The 20,347-nt window shown below is 31.3% G+C and overlaps 1 protein-coding gene across 1 annotated transcript in view; it reads right to left on the reverse strand.

The window, feature by feature from the left end:
- Positions 1–20,347, reverse strand: part of LOC149084381 (U2 snRNP-associated SURP motif-containing protein) — a 65,618-nt gene that overhangs the window by 41,098 nt on the left and 4,173 nt on the right. Inside the window, exons 5-11 of the mRNA XM_089234769.1 lie at positions 19,264–19,379; positions 17,154–17,218; positions 16,802–16,905; positions 13,924–14,012; positions 12,319–12,484; positions 9,078–9,286; positions 2,181–2,224 (exon numbers count right to left, since the gene is read on the reverse strand). Coding sequence (XP_089090895.1) covers positions 2,181–2,224; positions 9,078–9,286; positions 12,319–12,484; positions 13,924–14,012; positions 16,802–16,905; positions 17,154–17,218; positions 19,264–19,379 — 793 coding nt within the window. The remainder of the gene's footprint in view (positions 1–2,180; positions 2,225–9,077; positions 9,287–12,318; positions 12,485–13,923; positions 14,013–16,801; positions 16,906–17,153; positions 17,219–19,263; positions 19,380–20,347) is intronic.

Here is a 20,347-nt window from a genome sequence, read left to right on the forward strand (position 1 = left end):
GCCCAAGAGATTAAACATGAAGTAATCAGCCGGACCTACTTTCAAGTTGGATATCCAGGCAATAACATTGATTTCAACTTTTTATTTACGTCCTCTCAAGCATGAAAATTAATGCCTCCATATTGTCTTTTAATATTAAATTGCATAAATTCATGTGGGTTAGGATATTTTAAAATTAATTATGGGCCCGTAGAGTACATTTAAAAAATTCCACAGCTTTAACTAAGCATTTTTGGAAGCTGAAACAGGCAGAAATAGATAATTTGAAGGGGAGGGGGAATCAAAATACCTAGCGCCCTTAAAAAAGGAAAAAAAAAAAATTCATTTCTACATTTCCTTAAATCTAGATTTGTTTATTTCATGAGTCGCACAGGAAGTCGCCATATTGGTTAACTTAGACACGGTTTACATGTCCCTCAAAGAAAGAGAGAGATAGCACGTGATCCAAAAAGCTTCATTGAAGAAAACCCGGGCAACGCTGGGTATTATAGCTAGTATTACTATATTATTTAATTTCCAGCTAAGATGTTGCGATGGATTTATGTAAGCACAATCTAAAGCATTTAAAATCTATTTTATTTTTATGGCAGTAATACAGTATGTACAATACAGTATTTTGTGGCCTGGGAAACTGGTTTTCATTATATTAACAGTCACAGAAGTGATAAAGCACATTCAGATGATGATTCATATTAGGAATTTGTGTATTCATTTTTTTTTTTTTTTTTGTAGTTTTTTAAGGATTATGGTGGATCCCGCTAATAATATTTCCTGCTTAGTATCACTTATTTTTACAGCCCACTCTAATACTCATCAAGATTTCCCATTTAGAGCACTTTCCTCCTTACAACATTTTTCATGACGGTTTATGAAAAACATTATTAAAACTGAAAGACATTATTTAAGTGGTATGCACTGTACGTGAATAAATATTGAAGCTATTTATATGTTATTTTTAGCAATGAGAAATGATTTTTACAATAAAATAAGTAAATCCAGTAACAATATTTAGTAATTAATGTTTTGGGGCATAATAAAATATGGATTGGGGCATGTACTATTTTAAGTCACATGCGCAACTGGGCACGTAAATTTTTGGAGATTTGTCCAGCCCTGGTATGCAACACGTTCTGGCATGCACTAAATGATTAAAAATTCCTCAGAGGAATCTTCACAAGGTGCATGTATGGTTGAGCAGTAGATGTGGATGAGAATTATAACATTGCAGAAGTGAAGTGATCAATTATGAAACAAACCAATGAATCTCACAATGAACACTGCACAAATATCACTTTCCTCCAAAAACATGAGACAGAGGAAAATACAATTTATCAAATCAAGTAGTATATATTTTTATCAATTTATTTTGCATATATGTGTGCTTATGTCCAATAAATCATTTTGAAGTTGAACACAGATCACCTAAAGCTCAAAGGATGACTCTCAATAGTTATACAAATATCATCTAGGCTCTCACTGTAGTTAAAACTTGAAGGGAAAAAAATTCATCCCTGTCCCATGGATCCAGAAGTCTGAGTATGTTACTTGTATTTTTTATATCAGTTTAGTTTATCACCTAGGGAAAAATTTATAACTATTTGCTACTTTGACTATCAATTATTTGTAGATCAATTTTAGTTATAGTTCTCTTATGGTCATAGTGCGACAAATTTATGAGTTTTAGTTCACTTTTTTTCCCTAAGGGTTTGAGACAGGCTTATGAACTTAAATTCAATGTAAAACCTGCGCTTATAAAAACATAATTAATGAAGGTTGGTATGCAACTCACTGGGTTAACAATGACTAAAATGGGTGTGATAGCAAAAAACCCAGTCATGCTGAATACAATTATAATTGCAAAGAATTTTCAGCAAAATAAAAAAAGACATGTGATGTCTTCTAAGGACATTATCTAATCATTTCACATCAAAACACTATAGTAAGAAATAATTTGAAAAAAAAAAGTGTAATTAAGGAATTAAAAAATTTTTTTTAGCTACAACAGTGATGAATTAACTACTTAATCACTATACATATAAATTACCTTTTACATTTGTATGAAATTCCTTTTCCGGAAACCTAAAGGAAAAATCTCATGACAAAAAAATAAAGTATTAAGTACGCGAAGAATAAAATGTATAAACTTTTAATTTTTAGTAAGCACGGATAAAAAAAGGTACCTTTCAGTAGGGATTACCACTTTGACAACAGCACTGGCTAATATCTGTATGTGGCGACATCAAATAAAGGGCAGAATATAAATTGATTATTATATTGTAGCAAAATAGACAATCAAAACAAAAACATCACAAAACAATATAGTCAAAAACTTCACTGCTGAATATAAGTTTAAAAATTTTGAAGCCAAAATTCACCATCACGATGCTTGTTTTCGTGCATGTGATTGATATCTGTTCAATAAAAAATTATGAAATTTTACTGAATTCAAAATATTTGTATCTTTATATTTTAGTTTTGTAATTAAATTTTTAGAATTTTCTGAATTTTTGTTGGAATGCTGTTAAAAAAAATCTATACCTATGCTACATATAAATCCTCGAAATTTCGTGATTCTGAGTTACATAGTTCTGTCAAATCTACAATCTAATCCCATCACTACCTGCTAAACTCAAATGGTTTGATAGTTTGAATCAAAGGTGTATGTAAGGAGAGGGCAGAGGATGCTTGTGCCCCCCTCCCAAGACAAGGCGATCAAAAATTTAAAAAAATTTTAATTACCTTTTTGAAATGATTAAAACATTGAAAGAAAATACATTTATATGCTATCTTAATCAATTTGTCAATTTGAAGTGTTTTTTGAAGGTTGGTAACCGAGAATTATCTGGAAGAAATTCCTCAAGCCCCTCTCAAACCCGGTGTGCTCCTCCAAAGGCCAATCTTGCATACGTCCTAATTTGAATGCAAATGAGTTTAATGAGAAAATTCTGCTGTTACAGCAGGGCTTGACGAAAAATAAAAATTAGGCAGTCAAATTTCTTAGGAGCCAAGAAAAACTGTCTTACATAATGTTTTTTTTTTTTTTTTGTTTTTTTTTTTAACTTTTCTTGGTCTTTACATCTTTTACCTATGTTAAAAGACAGTCATGAAATCAGAAAATTTTTGGAATTCAGGGGAATTGCAATTGCTAAAAATTGACAAAAAAGTCTATTTCTATCAAAAAATTGGTTCATTTTCTTAAATTGAGCATGTCCTCTTTGTGACAGAATATATGTCATTTTAACATGCTCAGGTGTACATTTCAACACAAGACATTTCTGTGCCTAATAATTCTGTGAAGGCTTCTGTTTTGTTACCTCACAAGAAAAAATGCCATGTAAATATAATTACAATGAATAACATGAACACTGTCACATCCCTACTACTTCACAATCTCATTGAAATTCCACCCCATTTCATGGAACAGATCACAAAATTAATTTCTAGTAGCATGTGCGAGTTATATTACTTATGTAAATAGTTTGAATTCACATTCAGAATGTTGACTCCGCTTATTACCTGCTAATAGAATCATTAGTACTTTATTATGAACCTTACTTTAAATAACGATATAAAAATTACTGTAAATAAAAAAATCCAGTTGTAAAACTGAATAAAATGTTACGTATTTGATATATTTCTACTATTGAATTTTTTACCCACTTTCTATCATTAAAAACTATTACTTCAGAAAGTTATAAATTCGAACAAAAAATATCATTCCTTGTTTTGATGAGATAAAACCACATAAAAAAAAAACCACCAAAAATTGATATTGGAAGGTTGTGCTTTTGGGGGGAAGCAGGTTTCGGATGAAAAATTAAAAATGCTAATGGATACAATATGTTATTTTATTCTGTACTATCAATGGCACTATTACTTCATTGGTTCTAAGAACTCATCTTGTAAACAGGAGATCGTGAGTTCTAATTCCACAGGTGGCCTTAAATTCTAGTACATTTTAATTTTATACCAAATCCACCTTTTTTTTGTTTTTGCATAAATGTGGATACATTCTTGCCACCATAATCTGACAAGAATAGCTAAATTTTTCCCCTCATTATGTGCATATCTATAAATTAAAGCAACACATTATTTTGTAAAAGATTCTGAGAGGAAACTTGACAAATTTGTCTAATTCTCAAAATAATTCACTAAAATTCATTAATTTAAAATAAGCAATCAAATCAAGAAGCTATCCATACTTAGAATAAGACAACCATAAGTATTCTTATGGGCATTGTATAATATTTCATCATGTATATATATATTGTTTGTAATTGCATTTTTAATTGGGTTGCTGTATTTTTGAAATATATGACATCCATATTTATTATGGGCATCTTTTTCTCAGACATTGGGCATTTGTCTATTGTGGCGTTGCATTTGTATAACAATTTTTTTTTCAAATTCTATCAGCAATCTAGAAAACTTAGAATAAGTTTATTAAGTCTGAATATTGATGTGAATCATAAAAATTTGTTCACAGATCTTGACACACAACAGCTATAGCATGAATAAAAACTTATTGATTTGGACTAATTTTTGTAATTGAAAATTATGAACATTGGCCACCCTCTCATGTAAATTTAAAATTGGATCTGTAATTCAGCAGCACAAGCATCATTTTATTATTTTTTGTCGTACAATGATCATTTTCTGCAAGCGAGGGCCAATGAAACATGGAACCAACAGTTTATTGCAGATTCCAAATAATAGCGCACAAGGTATATTTTCCACCTCTTGTCGAGAAGATGAAGTACTGCAGTGAAAACTTCTTACTGTAGTAACGTAATCTGGGATTATCTTGTCAAGGTTTTTGTTGTACCTATGTCATGAAAGATTCTGTGACAAGAACTTCAAAGAACAAATATCAAATTCACAACATCTCTCAACATCCTTTGGTACAGTAGGCAAGTATCCAAGGGTTACTGGGCCCGGCTGAAGGAGACGTCATTTAAGTACCTTCATTATCACATTGCAAACAAAACTAGTATAATGCATACTGGTATATACAGCCTCTAGTAAGCTCTAGTATGTTTCCAAGAAAATGACAGTCATTTCGTCCCAGGCAAAATTTGATAGAATCCCAACAATGTTACCAAGAACTTTATTATGTCAGTAAAAACAAGTTGAAAATGAAATTTGTTTGTAGCTGTACTGAAAACTTTCCAACTGAATTCATTGCAAAAAACTACAACATAATACTTAAATATCAAATTTTAAAATATAAAAAAATTAAGGATTTTCTCAATTTAATAATAAATTACTATTGTTTTTTTATATCATGAATATAAATAACCACTTTATAGTTGAATGAAATGTGATGGCGATGTCAACAGTCATTAATCATGTGAAACATGTAGAATTCACACATTTAAGAAACGCAAAAAAAGGTCATAACAGTTTTTGCGAAAAAAAATTAGCAACCTCAAACATAAATACAAGACCTTATTCAAACAATGGATTAATAAAGGGAGGGTAAGTCCGTAGAAACTTTAAAAATGAATAAAAACCAGAAAATAACCAAAATAAAAAAAATGTTTTGCCAAATTAACATCGCCAGGTCACGGGAACTTAAAGACAGGAAAAAAAAAAACTCAAACAGCCGATAGGTGGCGCTGGTCCAGTGGAAATATGAAAATGAGACAGTTATAAGAACTTGTGCTCCTAATCCCCAATCAGTTCACTGTCGTAAACCGTGTATGTGGACCTGCTGCACTCTGTCGTTGCTGGATTTCTGACTCGCTTGCAATGTGTTATCCCCTGTGGTGGTGGTCATGTGGAACACATACTGCTGTAATAAATGATTTGGAGGCATTCTGTTCGTTATTTGTGTATCTTTTCTTTTACTTGTGTGCATCAGCGCCACCTATCGGCTGTTTTTTTAGTTTTTCCCCCATCTTAAAAAAATTCTCATGACCTAGTGATGCTAACCCTGCAAACCGTTTTTTATTTCGGTTATTTTTCAGTTTTTATGAATTTTTAAAGTTTCTACTGACTTTTTGCCCACCCTGTATCTCTGAATGAAATTTTGGTGAAACTCTATACTTCGAATCAATATGAGGGAATGAAAAAACATACTACCACATATTCGAGAAACCTATGTAGTTATGGGGGGAAGCAGACAGAACATTAAAATATTTGGAAGAAAGATTTCCTACAATACATAAACTAACTCTGAAAAAGTAAAGGCCATGCCATGAATTAGGAATTGTTCACTAATACCGCATTTCAAGAGAAATGAAATTGTTTTAAGGTGATAAAATATTATAATACGATCGGTATGCTTTCACAACTATCAGAATACTTGGATGATCATTCTCATTCACTTATCCTATATGAAGATAATCGCTACATTTTTTGAATGGGGCAATATTTTGTGTACTTGCGTACGTTTAGCAAAATTGATTTCTTTTAAAGGCAGTAGAAAATGAAGGTTCAAAGAGAGGTTTGGATGCCTTTATGTGAATGTAAAAGATACTGAAATTATTCAAGATACAGAATGTGATATCAAATTAACAGAATTTATGTGCAATCTGTGACCTAAGTAAGAAAAAGTATCCAAACCTAAATTCACATATTAATGAATGAAGTTGAAATGCCAAAATTTACTAAATATTTTAGCGACTATACATACAATTCATGCACAGAAAGTGGCTAGGAGTGTCAAACCATTTCCCTTTTCGGTCCAGTTTTTTTGAGGCAAGAATGTTGGATACAAAGCTGGTTCATTTTTCAATATTTTGAAGCCACTTAACAATTTTTTTTTTCCTCATAGAATAATCCTCATAGAAAAAAAAAAGACTGGCTTTTTAAAGGATTATATAATAGTAGTTATGAACTCCTATTAAAAAAAATACGATTTTTTAGGCTTTTTTCTCATAAAAAAAAAAAAAGAGCCTAAAAAATCTTACCCTTTTTTTAATAGGAGTTCATAACTACTTTCATATAATCCTTTAAAAAGCCAATAAGAAAAAAAATATATCATGTAGATGGGCTTTAACAGAAATCCCTAATGCCTAATGCCATCTGCTTTTTTTATTATCAATGGGAGCAAATGGTGCCTTAGATTCAAATCAGAAGTTAATATTGTAATTTTGCATTTCTTTTAAGAATTTCAATTAATTCCTGTTTTACATCAGCTTTTCCTCTTTAATAATATTACATCATTAAGGTAAGATATGTTGATACCACCTCTTGATCACTCGTATCATGAGCCAAATGCACAATTTGGGTCAAAAGTATGGATGAAAACTAAAGCTTGAAAAAGCAAAAAATTTCAGACTGATTCATGGGAATTTTCTTTCAAGACAAAAAGAAAAAATTATACAGAAAGGATGGAATTTTGTCTTTGGTATATTGAACCACAAAACAGTTTAATAAATTAATATGATGTTTCTAAACTGCTCGAAGTAATAAAATGATCCAGTGGTAACAAAGAGCACATAAATTATGCTTTTCATAGCTGCTTTGTTGTACCATGCATAATTTTTCAAAAACATTTTACGTTTTTTTGTGTTAAATTTGATGAAAGTTCTTACTTTATTTTGATTTAACTATTTAAATTGCATGAGAAAAAATAGTGCATCATCCCATAAAAAATACCAGTTTGTGTATGAACACATTATACTCTGCTAGATACTCATTTTATACATAAATAATCTGTCACACTTATATTGATTCCGAAACATATTTTGTAAACAAAAACTGTGCATATACCACCATTATTCAAAAAGTATCTGCCTTAAGTTTTCCATTCCTAATAATCGCTCTGAAAAAGAACTACCACATCATTTTAATATACATGCAGACTGCAAAAGGGCTATCTAACTTCCCCAAAGCAACTATCATAAGAAAAACAATTACAGACAATGATTGTAGCCAAAGCTCTACTGAATTATATAATAAGTCTAATATAATAAGTCTATGAACATTGCATGAATACCACCCAGAAAAAAAAAAACTATTGGCTTTTAGCTAGCTATTTGAGGTTTAAAAAAATACATGTGACCAATAGGAATTCTAAAATATTCATAATATAATAACTCTTTTTTGGTTCTACCATATTACATGTTATTGGTGGTGGCCTTTAATACACACACAAGTGATGACTGAATATTTTTTTAAATATGATTTAGTCACGTGACGCGAGTCCCCCAAAACAGATCTATTTAGAAAATAAATTCATAATACTCATTGACAAAAACTTATTCTCAAAAATACTCCTGACCATTATTTACACTTGTCAATGAAGATTAAAGATACTGTAAGTCACAGGTTTTTCTCAAATAAGACAACTTCAGTGCGGTTGTCACTCAACCCATCAGTATGTGTGCGTGTGGGCAAGGCTACATATATTCCAAGTCAAGAAAAGCATTTTTATCAATAACAAGCCCAGAAATTTTATGTCCGATTTCTCAATGGAACACATTTTCTCATCCCCTTTACTTTGCACCTGCTGAAAAGTGGAAGAACGCCTATTATAGCAGTGATTTCTGCATGTTAAAGACTTAAATAGTCACAAAGTTTGCACTGAAGAAATTCTGATTTCACTCCAAAAAGAATATCTTATGACACAAATCACATTTCATAAACCTACATGTTCATGAGACAAAGTTGAAAGAAGCTTGTTCAGTGCACGATTAAAAAAAGTATTTTCTTTTTAATTTAACCTTTCAATACATTGTGTAACTGATTGGCTCATTTTCTTGAATTGTTTTGTTTGTAGAAACTGATAATAAATTTCAAATAAAAAAAAACAGGGTTGCAAATTGTATAACTTTAAAACCAAAATATTTGTGTTGAAGAGTTAAAAAAGCCTTATTTTTTCAGATACTTTTTGAATAGGCATAATACAACATCGTTTCATTTAAATTTATATTTGATATTTATTTTTAATTTTTTTATTAGACTAAAAAAAATTTTCAATCTTCAATCACTCAATTTTCCCATTTCACATATTAGAATAGACTCAATACTCACACAAAAATTTTGAAAAAATTCAACATGAACACATAATTAGTAGATAATTACATAGATAATCAACACAAATGTAAAATTAATCAAATCACAGTTACCTTCTCAAACTCTTCTCTTGATTCTGGTTCATCAGACCATCCTATCTTTGGTCTCTCCCTTTTATCAAGTTGAGCATTGAATGGTAAACCTGATGGTGGTGGAGGTAAAGTCAATTCAACCATAGCGGGTGGGATGTAAATAGGGTGCGGTGGTATTGGCACAGCTTTGCCCCAGCCTAGTTTCATTTCAAATCCCATAATGTCTTTTCCTAAAACAAGAAAAGTCAGTCAACTATGAAAATTAAACCTTTTCAAACAAAAAAAAACAAAACTTATTTTTATTGAATTACTAGCTATAATACCCAGGGATGCCAGAGTTTCCTTCATATGCTGGTAGCATAAGAAAAGAAACAAAACATTGTAAAGGAGTTAACATGTCTGAAACGCATTGTTTGGGAACCACTGTAGCCAAAGTAAATATTCTGAAAGTCATTGCTGAAGCCCATAAATTATTTATGGCTGACAAACTTTTAAAGCAGCCAATCATAGGGATGAACAAATCCTAGGTGCCAGGTTATCATGGCAAAAATTAGTATTGGCAACAAAATTTTTTTTTTTTTTTTGTATAGTTACTAACTTTCAGGCTGAGAGCAACACAAAAAAATTTTCTGGCACCTACTAGATTTCTTTTGTGATTTGTCCAGCCCTGGAATATCATTCGAGTCGGGTCCTGTTTGGTATGTATGCAAAATTTTACAAAGATTGGTCTAAGTTCATAGATTTGTATAAAACAGATGCACAGAAAATCAATTTTATATACATGGATTGAAACATTCTTCATTCAAATCTTTCAGCATTGCTCCTCATTAACATTCGAATTATATCCTGTGGTACATGCATACAATAAGCATAACATGCGAAAGCATCATAATGTGCATCTTTGAGATGGGTAGCATTAGAGCTCCTTGGTGCACAGGATGACTTATCCGTGATATCAATATTATCACTACAGCCAATCACTGTTCCCTATCCTTTTTTTAATGATTACATGCAACTTTGAACAAAAAAAACGGGTTTTGCCCTCCGGTTATCAAGGTGCCACCTGGGTAGCATTCTACAGCTCATTTAAGCATTTCTTTAAAAATCAAAATCATATTTAGTTTCTGCATCATGTAATGACCAGGGTTGGCAGGTTTTTGACACATGGCAGTTTTTGATGGTTTAAACCGTCATGTCAAAAACCTTTGTCAAAAATTTAAAATATTGCTTTTCAATATAAAAATTCCATTGGAAATACACACATTAATTACATGTAATGTTTAAAGTGACTGTGTTATACAAAAAAAAAATATTTAATATGATTGTAAAATAATTTTCTACTCTCCCTACAGAATTATTTTGCACAAAAAAATTAATATGGTTTTTTTTTTCTTATAAAATATACAATTTGAATAAAGCATAGCATAAACACTGAAGGAAAAACTATGGAATGATTTGACATTCTCTGATTCAAGATGATTGACCTTTCAAAATTTCTTTAACTGCTTATATATGTGTACATTCATATAAACCATCTGCTGTACTTTTTCTACAACAGATAAGTGTTTAAAAAAAGGTTTATTGCATCATATATGTAATGGTGATTTCTGTTATTATTAAATTATCTAGATAACCACTGACACTTAAAATGATACTCTTATTGTGCATAACATTGAAATATATCTAGAGATAAAAATACTAAATTGTAGGACTAAAATGTCATTTCATTTGACAATGCTATCTTGTTTAAGAAACTCCTGTAACTTATCCTTAGTCAAACTTACTTATTGTTAATTTTGCACCATGATATGGTATATTTTCTAGTATTTATAATGCAATGGTTTACCAATTGAAACTCTATTGAAACATGCAAAAAAATGCTTTGGGTATCAAGTCCTATCAGCTCTGCTTTGGTTGAAAATACACTTCAAAACTCTATGAATTTATACACACAGAGCTAAGAAATGTTTAGGGGAAAATAAATGAGTTTAATTAGTGTATTAACAGATGCTGTGTGAGAATGTTTCTACAGAATAAAATTTTGAGAGGATCAGAAAATTTAAAATATCAAAACAGGTATTTTTCCTCAGTAATTATAATTCTGAATATAAAACCCTTTAATCTACATAAAAATAAGTGTTTTGTTGATTAACATATCTATCAGGTTAACAAAAACTATTTGACATCATTGACAGTAAGTTTTTAATACCAAGTTAGTTTCTGGAGTCAAAAACCTAATCTGATCCCCCTATCATACATATTTTGAATAAACAGCTCTATTCCGCTTAGCAAATTAAACACAAGATAAGCTTAGATAAAGAAACCGTAAAATTATATTTTATACGTTCTAGACTCTAATGTTGAAAATTCAAAATTGCAAATTATAATTAATATTTTGTTTTAATTATTGTAATAAATTAATATTTGAAAATAAAACATTGTGACATGCAAAAAAGTAAGTTTTTCATCATGTTACATATCTATTGTGTTCGAAACAATGTCAAAAGGCATTCATTTAGGTTTTTGACGGTTTTCGACAGTTTTTGATGGTTTAAACCGGTTTTTGACACTTGTCATGTCAAAAACCCAACCCTGGTATTGACCAACCTGGACAATTTTTTCTTAAATTTTACACCTATATGAGTGAATATTAAATTTTGGTTCATCTAATGACAAATATCGAAAGATGTGTTTATATTTTGGGTGGATAACTTCCAAGAGTACTAAATACAGTCAATGCTTGATATAATGGGCCCCTTCATCCCATCAGAAACTGAAGTTTTATTGGGAGGGTCTTTATATCGAAAGTAAAACATACACGATAGCCATTCTATGAAGCATTTCAGACTTATCTAACCGGTGGTTGAATGGAATGGTCGCTATAACAAGCGTTGACTGTATAAGATCGACAATTTTTACAAATTGGATTTTTTGAAAGGGACAGCGTACATAAATAAACTTAATTTTTGTTACATTTTACTTCAATTTTATGATAAACCACATAATTTTTATCTCTTTCAGGTAAAGGGATTCCCTGTATCTTGGTAAAAATCCACATAAAATCCACATCTGGAAAACTTTTTGTATTTAATTTTTTTAAAACAGTATTTATTTTGTACCTCAAAGACTTCTTATGTCTGATGATAACATAATTAGTTTTTGGAACAGCAACTCTTTAGCAAATAACACAAACACACATAAAAACAAGAAACATTTTACAAACAACACAAAAAGTATAAAAAAAATTAAATGAAAAACAAACCATTAAGATTCTTCATTGCTCTCTCCCCATCCCTCCGATTCATGAATGCTACAAAACCACAATTCCTCCCTCTGGCTCTTTCCTCATCTGAACGTGGCCACATGATTTTCACACTAGCTAATGGCCCAAATTTTCCAAAGACTTCGCATAGTTGTTGCTCTGTCATCTACGAAGTAAAAAAAAAAAAAAACCGCAAAATGACTACGCATGATCAAGACAAAAAGAAAACGACATGTTGTAGGAAAGAAAAAAAACTTAAATGTTGTCATTTTTCATATAACTCTTGAAAATCAAAAAGCCCAGTTTATTTAGCTTACTTTGTTATTTAACTGTTTCTTATATGTCAGATTTCTAAAAGATTATTATATCTAAACTGACAGTTGAATTCCAATATCTTAAAAGCTAGAACAATGAGAACTGATATCACATAATCAGAAATTCAAAAATTATAGGATTTCAACTTTTAGAAAATATACAATTAAACTATTGTAACAAATTTCAAGGAGCAAAAAAAATATATATATATTTCATTGCACATTTGCTCTAAGAGAACATCCTATGGAAAGAGGCCAAAAGTTTCTTCATTATATGCCAGATTTGCTAGAGAGGTTCATAATACATGGACAGACAAACATGACCGCTGACCACGCAGAGAGACTGTATACAGGAAATTCAAAGTATTTCATGATATCAACAATTTTAATTATGAGTTTGATCTTGTATATGCCATGGCCCAATGCTTAGGTAGAGAGTCATGTGGTTGGCTACTTTGTGTCCTAAGACCAAAGTACACAAGAAGCTGGACCACATTGTGTTTCTGTCAACAAATTCATGAGATGACTTCATGACCAGTTTCAGAAGAACAGTATAGGGCTACACCAATATGATCATAGATTCAGACAAGCTTTGTATAAATTCTTGAATGGAACGTAGATAGGATGGTTTAATAATTAAGGTGATCAAGAACTCAGAAGCATGGAAGTAGGTACAAGAACCTGGCTTTCTAATCTTATCAAAACCACTGACATGCTTTGAAACAGCGAATTGAAAATGGCAGGGCTGGATAGCTGCATTACCATACATCAATGAAGTCTAATGTTGATTCTGTGGCTAATAAGTATCTTTTTCATTTTGATATGCCTGTGAAACATGGAACGTGGCAGAAAAAACTGAGTAGAGAGACTGAATGAGTAGAAAAAACTGACCTTGAGGTTACCGTTTTCTAATCCTGACTGCTTTTATGAATATAAAACATTTCACGTGAACACACTCAATTAGTGTCTTTACCAATCAGTGTCACACCAACTAAGAACAGTTATATCATTGAGTGGGGGGTATAATTTAATAAATATAGTCCATGAAAGTAGTTTCAATCATTTCTACATTCTGCATCATATTTTATAGTTTGTATGTATTTCATTCTATGAATTTCCAAAATATAACATTTCCAAAAATAACATGTTGGAAGCCAAAAGTTTTTCACCAAATGATAAGCAAATGAGTCATGATGATGATGAAAGAGTTGCAATAAAATTCATGGGGAAAAAAAGTCAATTTCAAGAAGCAGGGAAACAGTCTCAATAGAATAAATCTAACAAAACTAACCTTTGGATTCAGGTTGCCAAGATACAAATTGGTAGTACTTGGGTCACCAGTATCATATGAACCATAACTTGGATACCTGTAGTCATCAGCTGAAAAGACAAGATTCATCACACAATTAAAAAAAAAATCAAACTATTCAAATGTTCAGTTTAAAGTAATTCTACCTCTTCTGAATATTATTCAATTTTAATTCAAAATCTTCAATGATTTCAGATAACATATCAAGCCAAGAGATATTATAAAATTGCATTGAGCTATACAGTGCTCCCACTCAAAAAAAAATACCAAATGCTACACAACCCCCTCCCCAAATAACCTTAAAACTATACAATTTCTGCTTTGACAGAATCATTAATTGCAATCTACAACATTTATAATATTTGACCATATATCGATGATTCCCTCCTCAATTTAAATCAATTACACAAATTTTGTTGATAGGATTTGGTAAAAAAGTAGGAAAAGTAGGACATTTTACCAAAATGTAGGAAAAGTAGGATGAGTGGGAGCCCTGCTATAACATCAAAATCTCAGACAATTGAAACTAACAGCTAATAACCATAACTTTGTTTGATTTGACCATGAATTGGTTATGTGTTAGAACATAGGTCGCATAACTGAGAAATTGAATTTTCTGGATGTCAATGCCGAAACTAATATTTGGAAAGTGATTTGCCCCCTCCGAGAATTGAACCTGGTTCCCCTTGCATACCGGGCAAGTGCACTAACCAATATGCTAGGGGACACAGGTTCGATTCCCGGAGGAGGCAAATCACTTTTCTTTCCAAATATCAGTTTTGGCATTAACATCCAAAACATTCAATTTCTCAGTATATTTCAGGCCAAAAAAATACCATCTCTTCATATAAATTGTAACTGTTAACCAAAGAAAGGCAGAGCTGAGTTGACTAAACATTTTTTTCTTCCAATCATTTTTCTGAGTTACGGCTTATACATTCCACTGATTTATTTAACACTAGGTTTACCGACATTTATTATATACCTATCTCCTATCATATTGAAATGGATCAAAATGACCCGCCTGGTAAACCTAATGTTAATGAAACTAATACTAGTTTAATTGCTATTCTTTAAGGTTTGCAACCTGCGTTAGAGCTATTAAATCACACTCCAAGCTCTAGGTTGGCACAGCAGCATAGTGGAATTATGTTGGTTAATCATTCTTAAATACAGGGTGTTTCAAAAAAAGTCATCCGATTTAAAAAATCATAACTACTCAGCTTCTAATCCATTTTGATTGAATGTATAGGTAGAAAGAGGGAAATCTCGAGTTACACACAGTTGCTGACAGGTAGTGCTAACGCTCTTCCTTCAGCTGCCACTTCAGTGTCTGTCAAGTTGCCAACTGAACAACAGAAATCGTTTCGTGTTTTAAGCTTCACCGAAGTTTGAGTCCGTAACAACTGTTCATCATGTTTTTTTTCGACAATACCCTGGTGTCGAACTTCCTACCACTCAAAGCATTAGGCGATGGTATAAACAATTCAGAGACACGGGTTGTCAATGTAAAGGTAAATCCCCTGGCCGTCTTCGCATGTCAGATGAAAATATGGAATGCATCGACAGAGTTTCACATGTAGTCCACAGAAATCCACTTGCAGTGTATGCAAACATGCTCACAAAAATTTGGGACGAATTTGACTATTGCATAGACATATACAGTGTATCCCAAGATAAACAAATTGAGTACCTTCAATTTGGTTTATAAAAAACTTTATGATTAGCCATGTAATATAAAATAAATCTTAAGTATCTATGTTCAATATTTTTCGTAATATACGTATTTCAAATCGGGTGATTCTTTTTGAAACACCCTGTACTTTGAAATATTAGTGGAATAAAGATATGTATATATATATCTTGAGGCAAAATAATTTTCATCATCAAAAGAAAACAAAATTGCATGACAAAATCATATGTACAGGGTGACCTCCATAATTCCCTTTGCCACATTTTACTGCCCAACCATTGATCCTAGAGACATACTTCCAGTTAGAAAAGGTATCCAAATAACGTGTAACTTATGCCATTCAAGTTGCAAGGGATTTTAAAGTTATCAAAATATTGAAATTAACTTTAATACAGACACCCTATCCTTAAAATCCTGATTAGAAAGTCGTTGCCTCGTCTCTATTAAGGCCATAAAAAAATGCCACATTTGTAAGTGCAATATTCGCTGAGATATTTGAATTCAGAAATCTGAAAAGAGTTGGGAAAGAATGGCATAAACAAGGTATTGTCCGTTAGTTTGTGCTGTTTCCCCCCAACTTTTCTATGATTTTTTAATTCAAATATTGCTCTAAGAAGCTTATTGTTTTTCTTTTTTTGAGGAAAGGGCGTCTGTATAAAAAGTTAATTTTGATATATTTTAACAACTATACAACTCCTTGCAACATGAATGATGTAGCTGAGTTCTATACGTTATTTTGGATACTTTTTTTAATTGGAATGATGCTTCTAAGATCAATGGTTTGCCAGTGAAATGTGGCAAGGGGAATTATAGACTCACCCTGTATGTACATATTTTTTATGTTAGGAAACAATGCATTCCTATGCCCCCTCCCACTGAATCTCCGTCCATGAACAAAACCACAATTTGACTTGAATTTCCATCATCAAATTATCGAAATTCTACAATTAATCATCTCTTCTACCCTTAATTATATTAAATTGAGCTTTGTATAATTTAATAGTTGTTTGAAACAATATGCTAGTTCTAAACCTACATATTGCAGTAAAATCAATAATGTATATAGCAGCATACATTACACACATGCTGGCAAGTTTGACACCTAATTTTTAAAAATTTAAATTCAAATGATAAGAATGTTTTTTTTACATATGTATGCTTCTTCACCTAGTCTGATTTGATTTTCCATGGGTGGGTCGATTCTGCCAGTTTTCACTTGTTCTTTGATAACATTTTTCAGTCTGTGTCTTTCCTCCCTTTCTTCTTGTATCCTGAAAAATATAAAATTAAATAGAACCCACCCATCAAACTTGCAGGAGACCAAAAAAGATCAATTTTTTTACTGCGACTTTTATCATGCCAAACATGTGTTCCAAATCCATATTCGCAAAACTGAAGGCCAGCTGGTGCACTAACCATGCAGCTGCGGGGCAGTTTGATTCACAACTGATATTTCTCTAAACTTGAAACATTTTTAATCAATACATTAATGATTTTAAATGTCAAAACATTCTCTTACATCCTGAGCTCTTCTTTGAATAACTCCAAATTGCTCTTCTTTTTTTCTTTTTCTTTCTTTTTGGCCTGAAAAAAAAGAGCCAATAATCACTATTATTCCTACAAATTCTGTGGATGAGCCTTATTATAAAAATGGTTTTGCATGCTTATCCATACTTCACTTTGATCCATGTTCTGGTGAATCACAATCATAGGTGGAGATAGACTTGGTAGTCTGGGGGGGGACACGGTTATTATTGCTGGGGGGGCAAACGATGATGATGTCTATACATATATACATTAGATCCGTCGACTCTACCTTTGACGCCCCCCCCCCATGCTCCCTGTACCTCCGCCCATGATCACAATGGAGCGAACTCATTACAACATTAAAAAATAAACAGTTTCATTCTATACATATGTACTAGGTATATATATACTATTATGTGCAGTTAAACCCTGATACAGAGCCTCCCAATGTCGCTCCAAACCTATTTAGTGCCAGAAATTTTCTATAAACAAATCTTCCACATATAGGGACTGCATAGGTTAATTTGATTCAATGTAATGCCAAACTCGTTATAGCACCAGAATTCTGTGAAACAAATGGTGACGCTAAAACAGGGTTTGACTGTATATTGGTAAGAGTACGATTTTTATCACAATTCAAGCGAATAAAATAGATCAAATAATAATACATCACATAAATAGCATAATCATATTTTTTGTAGATTCAGAAATTTAATTAAAAAAAAAAGTGGTACTTCTCTAGTCTAGAACATTGTTATATGCGTTATATTTATGTATGACTTGGCAACAGCGCAGAGTCCTTCAGTCTGATTCTTATAAATGTCTAGTGAGACATTTTAAACATAGTTTCCCAAACTTTTTGTTCCATTGCCCAGAGAAATATGTTTTCTCTCATCACCCTCAACTCAAGTGAACCCATAGGATCCTACGTCATACTTGTAGCTTCTATCTCCCCCCTTAGACCATTCCATCACCCGTAAACAGCTCTACTTGACTTGGTAAATTGAACAAAGATAATCAATAGTTTAGATAAAATGAACCATAAAATTATGTATTATCTGTTGTAGAATATTTGAGTATAAAAATTCAAAATTGCATATTATATATAATTAGTATTTTCTTTTAATTATTGTATTGTGTTTAAAAAGAAAGCATTTCAACATGCAAAAAGGTAAGTCTCCATCATGTTATATACCTATTGTGTTCAAAACATTGTCCAAAAGCATTCATTTAGGTTTTTGATGGTTTAAACCAACTTTTGAGTTTAAACCAGTTGTGACATGTCAAAAACCCAACCCTGCCACTGACTCTGCAGTTGAAATTTTGGAAGGTTGAGAATCATGTTGAATTGAATAATATCAAATAGTTCCATAGTATTTCACTCTATTCAAATTGTACATTTTATAAGGAAAAAAAACATAATATATATATATATATATTGCCTGCCGTTCGGAATCGGCAATAAATTGTAGGTCCTGGTCTAATTAGCGCTAGTGTGCAGAAAATGACTGTTGTGCGACAAAAATGATCAAATGACCAAAATAATTCTGTAGAGAGTACAAAATTATTTATCAATCACATTAAATATTTATTCCTTGCATAACATAGTGACTTTAAACATTACATGCAATGAATGTGTGTATTTTCTATGTGAATTTTTATATTTAAAAAACAATATTTAAGGTTTTTGACGTAACAGTTTAAGCCACGGTTTAAACCATCAAAAACCTGCCAACCCTGCGTTTCACAATATGTGAACCACATCCTCAATCATTGGCTACAAATGCTGAAAATATCTCAGTAAAATGTATCTGTTAATATTGCATTTAAAAATATGAAAATTTTTGTAAATTACTTCTCACAGCCAGGTTTATATGTCACTAAATTGGAAGTTTCAGCACACAAGATCTATATAAAAAGGTAATATTTCCAATTTTTTATGTATGTGAACGATCCCCTGGTAAATTTAAGACATTTTGAGTAATAGCATATCTCTTGAAAACTTATTGTAATTGAAAGTATTTTTCTCTAAAGTCAACAGTTGCAGAAATGTCTGCTATGCAAACAATTTGGGACAGGTATATAAACAAAATGCTAGTTACCTTTTCCCTTTCAGCTTTTTCTTTTTGGGTCTCTGGTTTTTCTTCAGGCTTCTTAGTGATTTCAGTTAGCTTGGGAGGTTTGTATAATTTTCCTGTCTGATTTGTAGATTTTTCTTCTGCACAAAGAAGAATAAAAACCAATTTAAAAAAATAAATCAACCATATCTGAAAGAAATTCACATATTTTTTAATCCTTTAATCATTAACAATCTTGGAACCATTCATTCTCTGATGATTAGTGATATACCTCAGAATCAAGTTTTACAGCAGAAAAAAACTTTATAAAAGAAACATTTTCCAGAGGAGTTCATTATTGCAATATGTAGTTATTGCAGATGTAGTTAAAAATCAATTTAACAATAGTCACAAATCAAACAAAAATTATTGTTAAATCAAGGTTACTAAAAAAAGTTATGAATTTACCAAAATGATACAGTATTAGCTACCTCAGATCTATGGCTAAGGCCGGGATTACACTATAAAAGTTTGATAAAAGATCGTTTATAAAACTTGAAAAATGCAACCAATAGGCGGATCGGTCAAGTTCGCTTGAATGTAACAACATTGGTTACATTTGTCAAGTTTTATAAAAGAACTTTTATCAAACTTTTATAGTGTAATACCTAAGACAGGGATTACTATAAAAGTTTAATAAAATATCTTTTACAAAAATTGAAAAAAAAACAAATCAGCATATTAGTTACATTCGAGCAAATGTAACCAATTCATTGCATTTTTCACATTTTATAACACTTTCACAACAGTTTTATACTATAATCCTGGCATAAATACCAGACACTTCACTCTCAAGGAATGTTTGATATATGTAATTTTTGCTTGAACCCATGTGGGCAATTCATCCCCTTTCTTATTTTTCACAATAACTTTTTTTTTCTCAAATATATGACCAAATTAAAAAAAAACAAGAAAAGAAAGTAAGTGATGTATTTGGACAAAAAAAAAACTGTTTTAGCATTAGTATTTTAAAAGGCAAGAATTTGAAATTCATTCACTAAGTCAGGAAACAAACATGATGGTCTGATTGAAAAAAAAATTAAATTTTATTGTTAAAGCTATGAAATCA

Source organism: Pholcus phalangioides, unplaced genomic scaffold (genome assembly GCF_987345545.1).
Source record: "Pholcus phalangioides strain wild (caught in Gottingen) unplaced genomic scaffold, Ppha-v1.0 ptg000008l_1, whole genome shotgun sequence".
Taxonomy (NCBI): Eukaryota; Metazoa; Arthropoda; class Arachnida; order Araneae; family Pholcidae; genus Pholcus; species Pholcus phalangioides.